Here is a 16,005-nt window from a genome sequence, read left to right as displayed (position 1 = left end):
TTGTTGATTTGCGGTTGTTGTCCAGTGCCTAAAATTGCTAAAAATTACAAAATAAATAGTGTAAGAAAAAGTAACAAGGTAGTGATGAAAGGTTCACAGACTGTTCCGAAACTAAATGGTAGAGAGGAAGATGTTAATTAACAGACAATAGACAATAGGTGCAGGAGTAGACCATTCAGTCCTTCAAGCCAGCACCACCATTCACTGTGATCATGGCTGATCATCCATAATCAGTACCCTTTTCCCGCCTTCTCCCCATATCCCTTCACTCCGCTATCTTTAAGAGCTTTATCTAACTCTTTTTTGGAAGAATCCAGACAATTGGCCTCCACGGCCTTCTGAGACAAAGCATTCCACAGAACCACAACCCTCTGTGTGAAAAAGTTTTTCCTCAACTCCATTCTAAATTGTCTACCCCTTATTCTTAAACTGTGGCCTCTGGTTCTGAACTCCCCCAACATCGGGAACATGTTTCCTGCCTCTAGTGTGTCCAATCCCTTAATAATCTTAATATGTTCCAATCAGATCCCCTCTCATCCTTCTAAATTCCAGTGTATACAACCTCAGTCGGTCTAATCTTTCAACATATTACAGTCCCGCCATCCCAAAAATTAACCTCGTGAACCTACGCTGCACTCCCTCAATAGCTAGAATGTCCTTCCTCAATTTTGGAGACCAAAACTGTACACAATACTCTAGGTGTGGTCTCACCAGGGCCCTGTACAACTGCAGAAGGGCCTCTTTGCTCCTATACTCAATTCCCCTTGTTATGAAGGCCAACATGCCATTAGCTTTCTTCACTGCCTGCTGTACCTGCATGCTTACTTTCAGTGACTGATGAAGAAGGACACCTAGATCTCGTTGTACTTCCCCTTTTCCTAACTTGACACCATTCAGATAGTAATCTGCCTTCCTGTTCTTGCCACCAAAGTGGATAACCTCACATTTATCCACAGTAAACTGCATCTGCCCACTCACCCAACCTGTCCAAGTCACCCTGCATTCTGATAACATCCTCCTCACATTTCACACTGCCACCCAGCTTTGTGTCATCTGCAAATTCGGTAATTTGCTAATCGTTGAAGTGCGAGGCTTCAAGCTCCTGTACCTCCTCTCTGGAGGGGAGAAGATGGGCCTGCCTGTCTCGAAGGGGAGGGTAAACGAGCCAAAACATGAATTGCTCTGTTCTAGCACACTCCGATCGCCTGACACGTCAGTCACCGGAGCAAAGCAGAGATGTCACATGACGTGTCGGCTCTGCTCTGTGATGTCACAAACGGCGCGTGGGGCGGGGCGGGAAAGCCGGTTCCGGGGCGGCCGCTCGGCTGCCGCCTCCTCTTAAATCTGGGAAGCGCCGGCCGAGCTCCGAGACAAAATGGTCACCATGTACTTGAGGGCGCTGCGGATGGGCTGTCATGTGGCGAACTTGAATCAGCGGGCGAGTGGAAGGTGAGTGAGGGTATGGGAGTAACTACCGCCTCCTCCCGACTGTTCCCCCCCGATCTCCCGACCATTCCCCCCCCGATCTCCCGTCCGTCCCCCCCCGATCTCCCGTCCGTCCCCCCCGATCTCCCGTCCATTCACCTCCGATCTCCCGTCCATTTCCCCCCGATCTCCCGTCCATTCCCCCCCGATCTCCCGACCATTCCCCCCCCGATCTCCCGACCATTCCCCCCATCTCCCGACCGTTCCCCCCCGATCTCCCGACCGTCCCCCCCGATCTCCCGACCATTCCCCCCCGATCTCCCGACCATTCCCACCCCGATCTCCCGTCCATTCCCCCCCGATCTCTCGTCCATTCCCCCCCGATCTCCCGTCCCCCCCCTCATCTCCCGACAGTTCCCCCCCCCCCGATCTACCGTCAGGTTCCCCGCCCTACAATGAGTGTTTGCGGTGCCGGGTGAAAAGGTTAAGCGCGGTGTCTGGTCTGCGAACACTGTCGCTTTGCTTTTGTTTGATCCGCATGGTGATTGCGGAGAGCCAGTGCGTTGATGGAGTGTATGCGGTCGAAGTTTTGGCCGTCAGCCATTCACGCCCTGGCTAACCTTGGAGTCGTGGTGCGGAGTGGCCTGACTCCTCCTGGTTCGACATTTCACAAGTTGCATGGTTTTGCATCGTGCTGCTCCTCACGTAGGCGCTTGGGTTTGCTTTAAAGGAGCAAAGCACCAAGCGTAAACTCAGTAGAAATCCAATCTCCCGAAATCCATACCTGGATTTCAATGTGTAAACGATGTCTGATTTCGCTGGATTATAATTTAATTTAGCTGTAATTAATTAAGTATTCTAGTGAGTAAACTGACTGGGAGGCGGTTCATAAATTAAACAGGTTGCGCTTGAGACAAAAATTTTTTCGCGTAGGCAGCTTGACGTTTGCTGATTTTCCAATAGATCTCTGGCCGTGTTTAGAAAAGTAGAGGGTCGTAACTTGAAATCAGTAGAGCTTTTTTAAAAACTTATTTCCAGTTTATCACCATTAAAACTGGCTTCGCCTGATGTTGTAAAATAGCTGTCCTTGCCCATAATTAATGCCTCCTTCAAAAATAGTAAACAAAACAACAACTCATTTAGCACTGCTAGATGTGGGCTTGTTTGGAATTGTCAGCATTCTAATTGTTCTCAAAACTGAATAGAGGTTGAAACCACTCTTTTCATGCCCAAGGTAGGAAAATGTGCGAACAAAAAGCCATCAACACTGGCAGTTGGGAGAAGAATTTGAGGTAGCCCTGCTATCCCGGATAGACTGAGGTCATTCAATCTGATAGAAATTTTTTTTCAGGCTCAATGTGGTTTAGCTGTGCATGAAATGAGCTATGATCACTACTGTGATCCCTGTGTTAAGTACATTTATCTGATGTCAAGGATATGGGGAGATTATGCACTCTGATTCATAGAATGGCAAAAGTCCCATGATTGCTCTGTTTGCAGCTGAAATCTTAGCAGTTTTAAAAATCTCTTTTAAGGAATTGGGTGTAGAATTTCACCATAGCAGGCATGTTTTATGCACTCTTATGCACACCAGATTTAAGATTTGCAACTAGGTAATGATTACTGACTTCTCAAGATTTCAAGATCCATTTATTAGCAAATCATATATAAACTATACATACAACCTTGAGAATTGTTTGCTCACAGGTAGCCACAAAGCAAGGAACATAACCCTCAATACGCAAGAGGAAAATTAAAAATAATAATCATGCAAACAATTGAATTAAACAACAGCGTTCTGAACCAAAATTCTGTCCTCAGATCCAAAGCCTGGAGTAGGCCAAATCAATAGAAGTTGTCAAACTTATGTTTTAGTACACAGTGCGTCAGAGAGAATACTCTGACATATTTGTAATTACCTTCTGCTTTTAAGGCTTCTTGTGAGTACTGTTGAGTACTCGACTTCCTTTAGACTTTGTGCACATAGTGTTATCAGGTATGTATGGTACTGAAGGCGGTAAATGATACTCTGGTGCTTTATGAAGAGGAGGGATGTCAGACTGTTTTCAGCAAGATTCATTTAATATGAATATCTTGGTTTCTGCTTTGAAGCAATGAATGGCTACGCTTTCAACAATAATGTCTCTCTCTCCCAACTACATAAGGACAGGGATGAAACTTGGATTTTTTTTTGTTAGTCTTTACAAAATAACCTTATCCTTTATGAATATGCAATATAAAAGGAGTAGGCCCCAAGTTTTGCCCTGTCATTGTTGATCTGATTGTAACTACTAGAATTGCTCGAATACAAAAGTGCATGTGACTAAGTTAGTATGATACAAGGCTGCATGATATAAATGGAAATTATTTTTAAGTCATGTATTATGTTTACATTCTAGGAGTTTTTTGACCGTCTGTGCTACTCCCATCCAACACAAAACTGAAGAAAATCAAGGTTCATTGAATACCACAAAGCCTACTAAGAGCCCTGCTGAAAATATGGTGCAAGATAAGATGAATTCTAGTCCCTGTGCCACTCAAAAAATGCAAGTGCTGCAACTTAAAATGAATGAGTTGGATCGAGAATATCGAACCCTGCAGGCAAGTCTCCTTTTGGCAGTGAATGCGACAAAAATAGAATCTGCAGCCAAGACTCTATTTGCTACCATGTTTGTCACCCATGCGTGCACACTTTTTACTAGTGCTTAGAAGTTGCTCACCTGGTGATATTGAAGGACTTGATAGTAACTTTTTAATGGGAGCAGCTATTTGCTTAGGAACTGTTAAAAGTTGAATCACACATGTAAGTTTTGGGTGCTAAATTTTCTTTCATAGTACTCATAGCTCAATATTGAGCTGAATATGTGCGTGTATGTATGTGTGTGTATATATATATATATATATATATATGTATGTATGTGTGTGTGTAATAGAGTAAAGTTTCTTGTGTCTGATATGGGAGGACAGCGTGTTTAAGTAAGCTCTCATTGTTTGTACCCATTTAGGACAAAATTCACGAATGCCAACATTTAGAATGTGTTCTCAATTAACATCAAGTTTAAGCACTGTCAGGTGAGATATTCTGGCAAAAAAATTAAATGAATAAAAATGAAAAATTATATATATATATACACTTATACATACACTTAAAAATAAAGTCTGTCCATACCCTCTCATAATCGACACTGCCTCCCAGCCTCATATTATAGTTGAAGGGATCAGGGGTAATGAATTAAAAGCATTGGATTTATAGACCATGATCAGCAGGGATCCCTGGCATCCCAGTGGTGAAAGCCTCCCATCCCAGCAAATTCCTAACTTTTATTTACATTCACCAATTCTCCTTTCATGCCAATATTTATATTTAAAGTGGAGTAGGATGTCTTGGCCTTTCAAGCCCCACTTCCCCACAACCCAAGCCCTAACCTAATCACAGGACAATTTACAGTGAGTAATGAACCTACACAGTACATCTTCGGACTGTGGAGGAAGCCCCAGAGCACACCTGGGAAAACCCACTCATTCCACAGGGAAGCCGTACCGAGATTCCTTGTGGAACGGCCGACACTGGAATTGAATTCTGAACTCTGGAACACCCCGAGCTATAATAGCATCGTGCTAACCGCTACGATTCCACATGCTCTGATTTTGAATCATAATTTCTCCTGAAAATCCAAATACACCAGCTTAGCAAGGTTGTCATTATCTATTTTTCAAGTTCAAACCTCAGGAAATCTGCAAATATGATCTCTATTCCATAAATCAGTGCGGACTTTGCCCATTCTAAGTGCTCTTTCTCCTTTCCCATAACAATAGATTCCAGCTTTTTCCCCGGTTTTTATATCAGGCTAACTGGTTTCTAGTTCTGTTTGCTCTCACTCTCCTTTGCTACTTTCTAATTGGAGGGAATCACATTGAAATCTGTGGAACTTTGGCCTTGACAACTAGGTGCATCCAGTCGAATATTTCCTGCTTGTCTGAGTGTGACAAGTTGTATTAAGTTCCTACTCCATGCATTATCTTGATTTATTTGATTGCCATTAACATTAGCCATTTTTCTCACTGAACTAGTCTCTGTCTTTGACTGCTGAATTATTAAGAACTGGGAAGCTATAAAAGTATAGCTTTCATTGGGAATAAACATTAAAAACAATCTTTGTAACCTTTGAATACAAGGTGGTAGGGTGGTGATGGATAGGTGTTCTGAAGAGAAGCTGCCATCTACCCTATTTTTTATGGCTTCATTTCTAAAGTTATCTAATTCCACTGCAGATCATTTTGCAGTCATCTGGTAGTTATTGTGAGGCTACAAAGTTGAATGGCACAGAGTTCATAACATCTGCTTGGTTACTAGAGTTGATGTACTATTCAAACAATTTTTGGAATGTGCCTGGAAAGCTTTGCAGAGCAATGTTCAAAGTACGTTTGTTATCAAAGTATGTGTACTATATACAACCTTGAGATTCGTCTCCTTACAGGCAGCCACAAAACAAAGAACCTAGTGGAACCCATTTCAAAAAGCGAAGGCTGTCAAACACACAAGGTGCAAAAAAAACACAAATCGTGAAAAAAAATAAAAGCAAGCAAATAACATTCATAATTGAAGTTCACGAAAGTGAGCCCACAGCCGCAAAGCCTTCGTCACTGCAGCCGATCCAGGAGCCCCTTATTTAAAGCAGTTGGTTCCTTAAAACAGATCGAAGAAGAATAGGATTACATTTTGGGAATAATATACATGCTGTTCAACATGGTGGATGCATGGCTGAACAATTAAGTATTGGAAAACTAGACAAATATGCTACATGCATTTTTGATACTACTAATGTTTTCCTTTGCAATTTTGCTAGCAACTTGTAAGGACCTCTATTTGTCATAAAAACTAAGCTCCATTGAATATCTAACTGCTTTTGGGTGATCAGTCACTTACATATTTGTACTTAAAATTATATTTGTACTGCAAATGTAGGAAATCTGAAATTTAAAAAATACATTTCCTGAGAGCTGCTGAAAATACTTGGCAGGTCAGGAGGCCTCTGTGCAGGGAGAGTTAACTATTTGGGTCAGTTGCCTTTCAACAGAACTGGAAAATATTAACCAAGTCTTTTTTCACTTCTGAAAAAGGGATATTGACCTAAGACTGCTTCTCTCTTTGCAGAATCCATCTGATCTGAGTACCTTCAGCATTTCTGATTTCATTACAGGCATATGGAATTGGCTGGTTATATCATCTTCATTCTCGTCTGTCATTGGCATATAAAATTCCAAATACTTTTAAGTTTAACGATTCAATGATCATTAATAACTGGCCAGTAGGAAATGCCCCAAGAACTGCAATTACTATTAAGGATGGCCAATAGAGCTAAGCCTGTTTTTTCAGTGTAAACTTTGATTTACCATGTTGTCACCAAGTTATCACATGTAATTTGAGGCATGTTCAAAGGCATTGACCAAATTAGATTTTCATTTCAATTATTTTTTATATGTAGTCAGTTTGCAAATAGCTCCCAAATAGAGAAATGTTTTAACACTGGTGTGAGCAAATGTTACTTGAAAGTGATATTTAAAGTGTGCTGGACTGTAACCTTGCATTCTAATAACTGAATTGTATTCCTGAAGCCAAATTTCAGGCCTGTGTGGAACATGAGAAGTTTGGATTCTGCACCGGACCATCCGAATGCTCTCTGCAGGTGAATTACAGCATCAAGGTGGATGAGCGATTTGTTGTGAAACCGAATTGCAGGGCCTCTGATTCTTGAAGTTGAAGGTGTGTTGTCAGGAGTTTGTTGAGAACAAGCTCTTGATTTTAAACAAAACAAGCCAACTTCATGCGGATAAATGGTGGCAAACTGGGAATTGGTTGCAATTTTTAAGTTAGCAATTGGCAATGAATGACTTAAGTTCCTTTAAGTAAGTTGCATTGCGGCATAAACATGTGAAGTGGTAATACAAACATAATTATTAGCTTTAATTTACCTCAGCATGTGTTCCAAGTGGCCATTTGATATCACTGTCAGGTTGTCAGCATTAATCAACTCTGCTTTGATGAATACAGTAGGACTAACATCTCAAGAAATTGGTGCTGGTTTCCCTTTATGCTATAAAAGCCAAGGGTAAAGCCTTTGATCCTTTGTTTCAGGATCATGGAGATCTCTGGTACAGAAACAGGCTTATCAGCACACCATGTCCTTGCTGACCATTTTGCACATTTACACTAATCCCATTTGTCAACATTAGGACAGTGCCCTTCTATGCCTTACCTCTGTCTAACTGCTGCATACACAGCAATTGCATCTATCTCTGCTACCTCCTCTAGCATTGTGTTCCAGATGTCAACTACTCTGTGGTTGACAAAAGCCCAACCCCCAAGATACCATTTAAATTTCCCACCTTGACATTCATTGGAATATTTTTCTGGTAGTAAGAGTGTCAAAAACAGGAGGATATAGTTTTTATGTCCTCCTGTTTTTGATACACATGCCATTGGAAAATATTTTCACAATTTAACTAGCTATGTTTCATAATTTTACATGCTTCTATCAGGTCACCCTTTGGCCTGCTTCATTCTAGGGAGAACAACCCCAGCGTATGCAATATCTCCCTATAATTAGTCCTCCAATCCAGGCAATGTACTGGTGAATCTCATGCACTCTCTCCAGGACAATCTTTCCTGTCATGTAACAACTGGAACTATACACAATACTCCCAAGTGCAGTCTAATTTGTGTTTTGTAAAGTTGCAATGTAGCATCCCAACACTACAACCTATGAAGTTAAGCATGTCATATGCCTTCTGTGCTTATCCAGCTTTCATTGCAGATTTCATCAACTGCATATTGAATATTTGGAAAATTTATTGAACTGCATACATTTTCAATACAAAAGTTTTGTGAAAAATTGGTATATTTTTGAAGGTATTTTACAATATGTTCAGTTAATCAATTTTGTAAGCTGTAGGACATAATGGGCTTGACACAGTCCCCCCTGGGTAAAATATTTTTAATTGAACCAGATTAGCTGTATCAGGTTTCTTCCTCCAAAGGTTATATTTTAAGTGTTTGCTTTATCTCGTGTTTGATTTTATAGGATAACTACAGAAGGGTTTTAGCCCATGCTGAAGACACCAATAGAAGAGTTCGAAAATCCGTAGAAGATGCCAGGATGTATGGTAAGACAAATTTCCAGTGTAAATTAGGGAAGTTGTCCAAGAGGATTTCATGCAAAGTAATGGCTAGAAGCATGTACCTCCAATGGAAAATTTTCATTACGTATTTGTGACCTTGTCCAAAAAATGAGCTGAAAGTAAAATCTGGATGATACTGCAATGGGTACAGTAGGATAACTGAAATGAAAATTTAAGAAAAGGTGTAGATACTGGAAATTTAAAATAGAAATAAAATCCTGGGCATAGCAGCAACTGTGGAAGGAAAACAGACTTAACATTTTAAGTAAAAGAACTCTTTAATTATAGTGTTTAACTTTTTGGACTACAATTTAATTTTTTGGGACTAGTGTTCATAGGACTTGTGCAAAGCCTACTATTGCAACTGGGGGAATTAATTTGTTTAATTACGTTGGAGCCTAGTTTGATAATGTTGAGCATGATTTAACCGTGCTGTTGATAGCTGCTTTAATAAAAGCAGCATCAGGTTCAGCCATATATCTCAGGGAACAACAGGAATTCTGCAGATGCTGGAAATTCAAGCAACGCACATCAAAGTTGCTGGTGAACGCAGCAGGCCAGGCAGCTGCCTACAGATGCTGCCTGGCCTGCTGCATTCACCAGCAACTTTGATATATCTCAGGGATTAGTTTAACTCTTATCTGCTTTCTGCCAGCAAAGGTGTAGGAACAGTTTGTGGTTGAGCCTTAATCTTGATTTCTGGATTCTCCTGTTAAAGTACCCTTGATGTATGCAGCAAAATGAAAATGATTAGGAATTTGAGTAAGGGATAAATAAGACCAATAAAACAATTAAATTTCCCAGTCTTTACCATAAACTCGTTCATTTGGGAGGAAGGTGAATGAGGTTGTCTTATGCCTAGAGCACTTTTTTATTAAAGTTGGTAATATGCTTTTGAATGTGTTTAAATTGGTATTTGCAAGCTACTGTGACTAGCTCCCAGCTCTAAGAAGCAAGTGCCAAATTAGAAGACTTGACAGTTCAAATGTGTTTTAATAAAAGCTTACTTTTGCCTCACTAGGTATCCATAGTTTTTGCAAAGATATCCTGGCAGTTGCTGATTTACTGGAAAAGACCACACAAAATGTAACCGACATGGAGCTTGAAAGTTCTAATCCAACAGTTAAGAACCTCTACGAAGGATTATGCTTGATAAATGAGAAACTATGCAAAGTATTTGCCAAGCATGGGATGGAGAAAATGAGCTCTCTTGGCTGCAAGTACAACTCAGCAGAACATGACATTGTTTCACGTGTTCCATCTGTGGAAGCTTTACCTGGTACTGTGGTAAAGATCGTGCAAGAAGGTTATAAACTTCATGGCAGAATCCTGAGGACTGCACAGGTTGGACTGGCTATTGAGATTCAGCCACATTTAAGAAAAGGCAAAAGTAGATCTTGACAAATGCACAATGGTCACAATGTGGTCTGATTGTAAGAATCGTAATTTATGAAAAGCGTTGAGTTTTTTTTTTGACATCCTGTACTTATTATGGTTAGCTATATAGTAATTTAAGCTTTAAAACGGTTAAGATATGACTTTGTTGCAAGGAGAGAAATGGACATTTTACAGGATAGTAAGTGCTTTACATGAAAGTGGCTAGTTCAGTTTCATGCATGAAAGGAAGTCAAATCGAAATGATTTCCAGATATACTTAAATATAAAGGCCTTCCTGAAATGGAAGCTGTTTCCCTGTCATTGCCAAAAACCTGTCAACTGTGTCCATTCAGATGTGGTAAGTGGTTGATGGGAATAGAGAAGGATGCTTCCTAGGGAGTTAAGTCAGCAGCCAAGCCCTACAGATTTGTGGATTGTGCTTACTTGGTTGAAGTCATTGTGTAGTTGGTAAAATTTGCCTTGGTTTTTCTTAAATTCTTTCCTCACTTCATATTAGTGCCCAGTAACAAAACTGATGGTGCCCTTGTGGGGAAAAATAACAATTCCATTTGGTTGCACTGAAGCATCAGTGGATAATTGTTTGAGTACGGTAAAAGAAGAAATCTATTGAACTGCATCCCACTGAGATCAAGGAAATGTATAAAGTAAAAATGGAAAGGGTACAGGGTGAATTTTTAACATGGATTACATGATAAATTTATTTGAAGTTCTTGTGGAATTGCAAATTGGTATTAAAATGCCACTGGAGGGAACTACCAGAGGAAATATATAGAATCTACATATCTATAAAGGAGAGAGCCACAAGATTTTGCTTATTTTTCTTTGGCGAGTTTAATAAAACTACTGTTAAATCTAGTCCACTTCCTGTGCTATTAATGTAAGTTTGTTCAAAAGTTGGTTAAACCAGCCCTTTCTATCACATTCCATCACTTATTTCGGAAGTGTGGGCTTGGGTAGTTCTTGAGTATTTCACTTGAATTTTGACATTCAATTTTGCGTGGGCCTACATTGCACTTATTTGTAAAGTTGCCTTTTTTTCTGCCTGATTTGTGGACAGAATAGTATGTTATTTATTACAGTAATGTTAAACTGTAAATATATTTAACATACCATGACAAGCAAGATTTTATTTTTTTGTAATCAAGTAGCGTAGGTATGCCAATGGAAATGGTAATATATTTATATAATACTTGGATTATTTTGTCACTGTTATGTGGGCTGAAACCTATTGTGTGCCAGAAGTTTATATTGAGCCAATATGTGAGTTTTATTGTATGCAAATTGAAAACAACTTAAAACTTAAAAAAAACATTGTTGACCAGTAAACATTTCCTTGTAATTAAAGAAAGAGTTTTGGAAAAACTTCAAACTCTTCTAAGTGAACTTACTTTGTCTTGCTTTCTAGATTTTAAAAGTTGTGCCATCATTGGGTATATCTTCCTATTGTTGCAAGTATGAAATAGGAAGCAAACATGTGAAAGAGTATTACTTTGGAATTTACCTTTGGCTACTTGTATTTTATTTATTTAGAAATACAGCATGGTAACATGCTCTTCTGGCCTAACGAACATGCGTCACTCTCATATGACTAACTACTAACCTATACATCTTTGGAAAGTGTGAAGAAACCCACACATTCACAGGGAAAACATGCAAACGCCTTACAGACAGCTACGGAAAGTTAACTCAGCTGTTATTGAATGGTCATGCAGACTTGATGAGATGAGTGGCCTAATTCTGCTCCTATTCTTAATTTAAAACAATGGTTTAATCTATCAACATGTTTGCTGGTTCCCTTTGGCTGGGCTTGGGTGGTGAATTAGTGCTTGGAACATAAGTCAATTTTACTCCAGAGTTTTATTTTGTTTATAGTGACGAATAATCTTTGTTTCTCCCCAACTGTTTAGGGTAAGTCTATTCTGCAGGGCAAAGTAATTGAGATATAACTAAACTTTTCATTTAACAATAGACTTTAGTTCTGAATTCTAAAGAGCATTTCCTTTTACTTTAATTTGAAATACTCCTTTATCTATAGTTTTTATTTACACTGAAAAACTTCTAAGTTTTTGTTGCATTTTCTTTAAGAATGCTGCAAGTGGCTTCCAAATGTTCTGATATGGACATCACTACCAGAAACTATTGAAAGTTTGAAAGGAAACTTTTAATTTGTGAATCATGATGCAGTTAGGAGCTACAGTGGATCATGTGGATGAATCCTCTTGCTGAGCTGCTCAGCATATCAAAACAAAATCTACTAAAACTGTCATACAGTATACTTAGTAACTTTAAAGATGAGCTTTATTTGTCACATGTACATCAAAATATATAGTGAAATGTGTTATTTGCATCAAATCGAATCAGCAAGAGTTTTGCTGGGAACAGCCCACAAGTGTCACATTTTCAGCACCAACATAACATGCCCATATCTTACCAACCCTAAGCCTCTGTCTTTGGAATGTGGGAGGAAACTGGAGAACCTAGAGGAAACGCATGCGGTCAAGGGAAGACCATACAAATTCCTTCCCCACGGCGTCAGGAATCATACCCCGATCTAAGATCCCCGGTGCTATAAAGCAATTGTGTTAACCGTTATACCACTGTGCTGCCCAACGCCTCACCTTTACAGCAAGTATTTCTGGAGGTGAGGGTTGTAAATTACTTAAGATGTATTACAAACGTGCTGGTAAAAACAAATATGCTTTACACCTGACAAGCATGGCAAGCCAGCTGTGAGTGGAAAAGAAATATTCGGGTGGATGAAATGACCAAATGAGAATTGTGCTGCAGTAATTCCCTCAATTTCATAATGTTCTTTAGTAAATTTCTGCATGATTCCAATTTGTGGATTGATTGTGCACAAATTTTATGAATTGAAACCTGCTTGCTCTGATATTGCTGGAACGAATATGCAAAGCCCTACCGTTTTTCAATTTATGGTTATACATACAAAACAGAAAAAGTCAGCATTTGTCTCAGCACATCCACATTGTATCCAGGCACAGAAAATTATGGTCCAAACTACTTGGCCCATAGCTTTCTGTGCCTTGGTGATTTTAAGTGCTTGTCTAAACACTCTTCAATGCTGTCAGCAACTCTGCTTCCACCACTCTTACGAGCAGAGCATTCCAAGTACTTGCCACCCTGTGAGTGAAGAAGCATCCCCCCCCACCCCCCAATAAATCTCTTAACCTCTACTTAAATCTGTATCCTCTAGCTTTATCCATATCTGATGAAGGTAAAAGTTTTCTGCACGCAACCCTAAACACCTATTAATTTTATATTGCAACACAGTCATTTCCTCTCATAACCTCTGCCGGCCCAGTCTTCCATGTGAAATGCTCCATCCCAGGCACTTTCATTGTCTATGTGTAACAGTCCTGTGTTCCAAGCCTTCCTCGGTAATGATCTCCAAGTCTTTTTCTGCAACACTGACAACTGCATTGGTGCTGCTTCATGTACCTATGCTGAGCTAATCAATTTCATCAACTTTGCCTCTGATTTCCACTCTGCCCTTAAGTTTACTTGGTCCATTTCTGACATCCCCCTCCCCTTTCTCAATCACTCTGTCCCCACAATCTGTTGACCAATGTCTTTTATAAACCTACCAATTCCCATGGTTATCTTGACTATACCTCTTCCCACCAAGCTTTCCATTCCAAGTCATCAGTCCTCCTTAAAAGAATGGTGTTTCCCTTCCTCTACCATTGATGCTGCCTTCACCCGTATCCTCCATTTCCTGAACATTCGTGCTCATCCAATCTTCCTGTCACCTTAACAGTGATAAATTTCTCTTGTCCTTGCCTACCACCCCGCATCCAACACATCATCCTCCATAAATTCTGCCATCTCCAAAGGAATCCTACTACCAAAGATATCTTTAGCTTCCCCCACCCCGCTTTCCGCAGGGATCGCTCCCTCCACAATCTCCTTGTCTATTTGTCCTTCCCCGCTAATCTCCCTCCTGGCACTTATCCTTGTAAGAGGCCAAGGTGCTACACCTGCCCATTCACCTCCATTCAAGGCCCCAAACAGTCTTCCAGATCAGACAACGTTCACCTGCAAAACTGCTGGGGTTGTTTATTGTGTCCAGTGCTCCTGGTGTGGCCTCCTCTACATTGGTGAGACCTGTCATAAATTAGGGACTGTTTCATCCAGCATCTCCACTCCATTCACTAAAAGCGGAACTTCTGGTTTGCAAACATTTTAATTCTAATTCCAATTCCCATTCCCGTTCTTACATGTCAGTCCATGACCTCCTCTTGTGCCAAGATGAGGCCATCCTCAGGAGGGGGAGCAACACCTTACATTCCTTCTGGGTGGCCTCCAACCTGATGGCATCAATATCTATTTCAACTCACGTTAAAAAAATTTCCTCCTCCTCCCCTCTTCTAGTCCCCACTCTGGCCTCTTAACCTCTTCTCACCTGCCTATCACCTCCCCAGACTCCCCTCCTCCTTCCCTTTCTCTGATGGTCCAAACTCTTCTCCAATCAGATTCCTTCCTCGCTTGTCCTTTATCTTTCCCACCCACCTGGCTTCACCTATCACCTTCTAGCTGTCCTCAAATCCTCCTTCTCCCCTCACCTTTTTATTCTGGCACCTTTCCAATCCTGAACAAGGGTCTCGGCCTTAAAGATCGACTGCTTATTCATTTCCATTGATGCTGCCTGACTTGCTGAGTTCTTCCAGCATTCTGTGTGTGATCCCAGGCAATATCTCGATGAATCCCTCCATCCTCTCCAGCACTATGACAAGTTTCCTATGCTCCAGTGACGAGAACTGCATGCAGTTCTCCAGCTGAGGTCTGTCTAATGTTTAATAAAATTTGAACATAACCTCTCCTACTTTTGTATTCAGTGTCCCATATGCCTTCTTATATTATCTACATGCACTGCCATCCTCATGGATGTTTGGATCTCATGTTCCTCAATGGTCCTTAGCACCTTACCACTCACACTTTATTCCCAAATTATCACTCCATTATTCCCAAAATCTCGGAGGATTGTCACCTTGTGGTGGTGAGGCTTGAGAGTTCCTGAGATCCCGAGTGCGATGCCGTATGGAATTTAGCCATCTGGCGCTTAACTCCTGTTAGGGTCACGGATGGCAGTAAGGTCAAGGGGGAGGTCCCAGACAAAGTTTAATTGACATTCAGCCATACATGTGTTACCAAAGTTCAAAGTAAATTTTATTATCAGACTACATATATGTCATCCATACAACCCTGAGGTTCATTTTCCTGTGGGCACACTCAGCACATCTAAAGAATAGTAACCATAACAGGATCAGTGAAAGATCTACCAGAGTGCAGAAGACAACAAACTGTGCAAATGCAAATACAAATAGGAATAAATAATAAGACCATGAGTTATAGAGTTCTTAAAGTGAGATCATTGAGAACATGGGAACATCTCAATGGATGGGCAAGTGGTGGTGGCATCCGTTAGTCTCGCGAGACCATGGATCTGCGCCTGGAAAGTCTTGTTTAAGTCTGTGTTGGTAGAGTAGCGTCTGTATAACCGGCAGCCTGCTGCTTTCCGTGTTGTGCCGTCGCGGTGTGGCGACGCTGGAGTATCCTCTCCAGGGCGCAGGCCTGGGCAAGGTTGTATGGAAGACCGGCAGTTGCCCATGTAGCAAGTCTCCCCTCTCCACGACACTGATGTTGTCCAAGTGAAGGGCAAGGGCCGATACAGGTTGGCACCAGTGTCATCGCAGGAGTTGCCAGAACGAGGTTGAAGGCAACGTCAGACTGCCTTAGGGACTCCAGCTCTGGATTTGTCCTCAGGGTTTAACTCCCGAAGCCTTTCCCATGAGTGGGTATGGCCACAAGGCAGCAGAGGTTTGAATTCAGAGTTTTCCCTCTCTTAGAAGGACTGCCATCCCAGGCTGATGAGCTCCATCTACCCAAAGTACTGGTTTTAAGGTGCCAGGACTCGCCTTCGCCCCCTCTCCCGTCAGTAGAAACAGTTCTACCAGGCTTAGACACACGGGAAGGCCAGGAAGA

The 16,005-nt window shown here is 41.0% G+C and overlaps 1 protein-coding gene across 1 annotated transcript; it reads left to right on the top strand.

Moving 5' to 3' along the window:
• Positions 1–1,281: 1,281 nt before the first annotated feature.
• On the top strand, positions 1,282–11,385 carry LOC140200419 (grpE protein homolog 1, mitochondrial-like). The gene is made up of 4 exons (XM_072263715.1): positions 1,282–1,449; positions 3,825–4,026; positions 8,508–8,589; positions 9,626–11,385. Exons 1-4 carry the CDS (start codon positions 1,376–1,378, stop codon positions 10,003–10,005), a joined length of 738 nt encoding a protein of 245 aa, XP_072119816.1. The 5' UTR covers positions 1,282–1,375; the 3' UTR covers positions 10,006–11,385.
• The last annotated feature ends 4,620 nt before the right edge of the window (positions 11,386–16,005 follow it).

The sequence above is a fragment of the Mobula birostris genome, chromosome 7, assembly GCF_030028105.1.
Source record: "Mobula birostris isolate sMobBir1 chromosome 7, sMobBir1.hap1, whole genome shotgun sequence".
In the NCBI taxonomy this organism is placed as follows: domain Eukaryota; kingdom Metazoa; phylum Chordata; class Chondrichthyes; order Myliobatiformes; family Myliobatidae; genus Mobula; species Mobula birostris.
Note: the sequence above shows the minus strand (reverse complement) of the source record. Positions and strands in the feature narration are given on the sequence as shown.

Coding starts and splice junctions, on each gene's coding strand:
- LOC140200419 (XM_072263715.1), top strand. CDS start 1,376: ATGGTCACCATGTACTTGAGGGCGCTGCGGATGGGCTGTCATGTGGCG. Junction 1,450..3,824: donor AATCAGCGGGCGAGTGGAAG/GTGAGTGAGGGT, acceptor TTTACATTCTAG/GAGTTTTTTGACCGTCTGTG. Junction 4,027..8,507: donor GAGAATATCGAACCCTGCAG/GCAAGTCTCCTT, acceptor TTGATTTTATAG/GATAACTACAGAAGGGTTTT.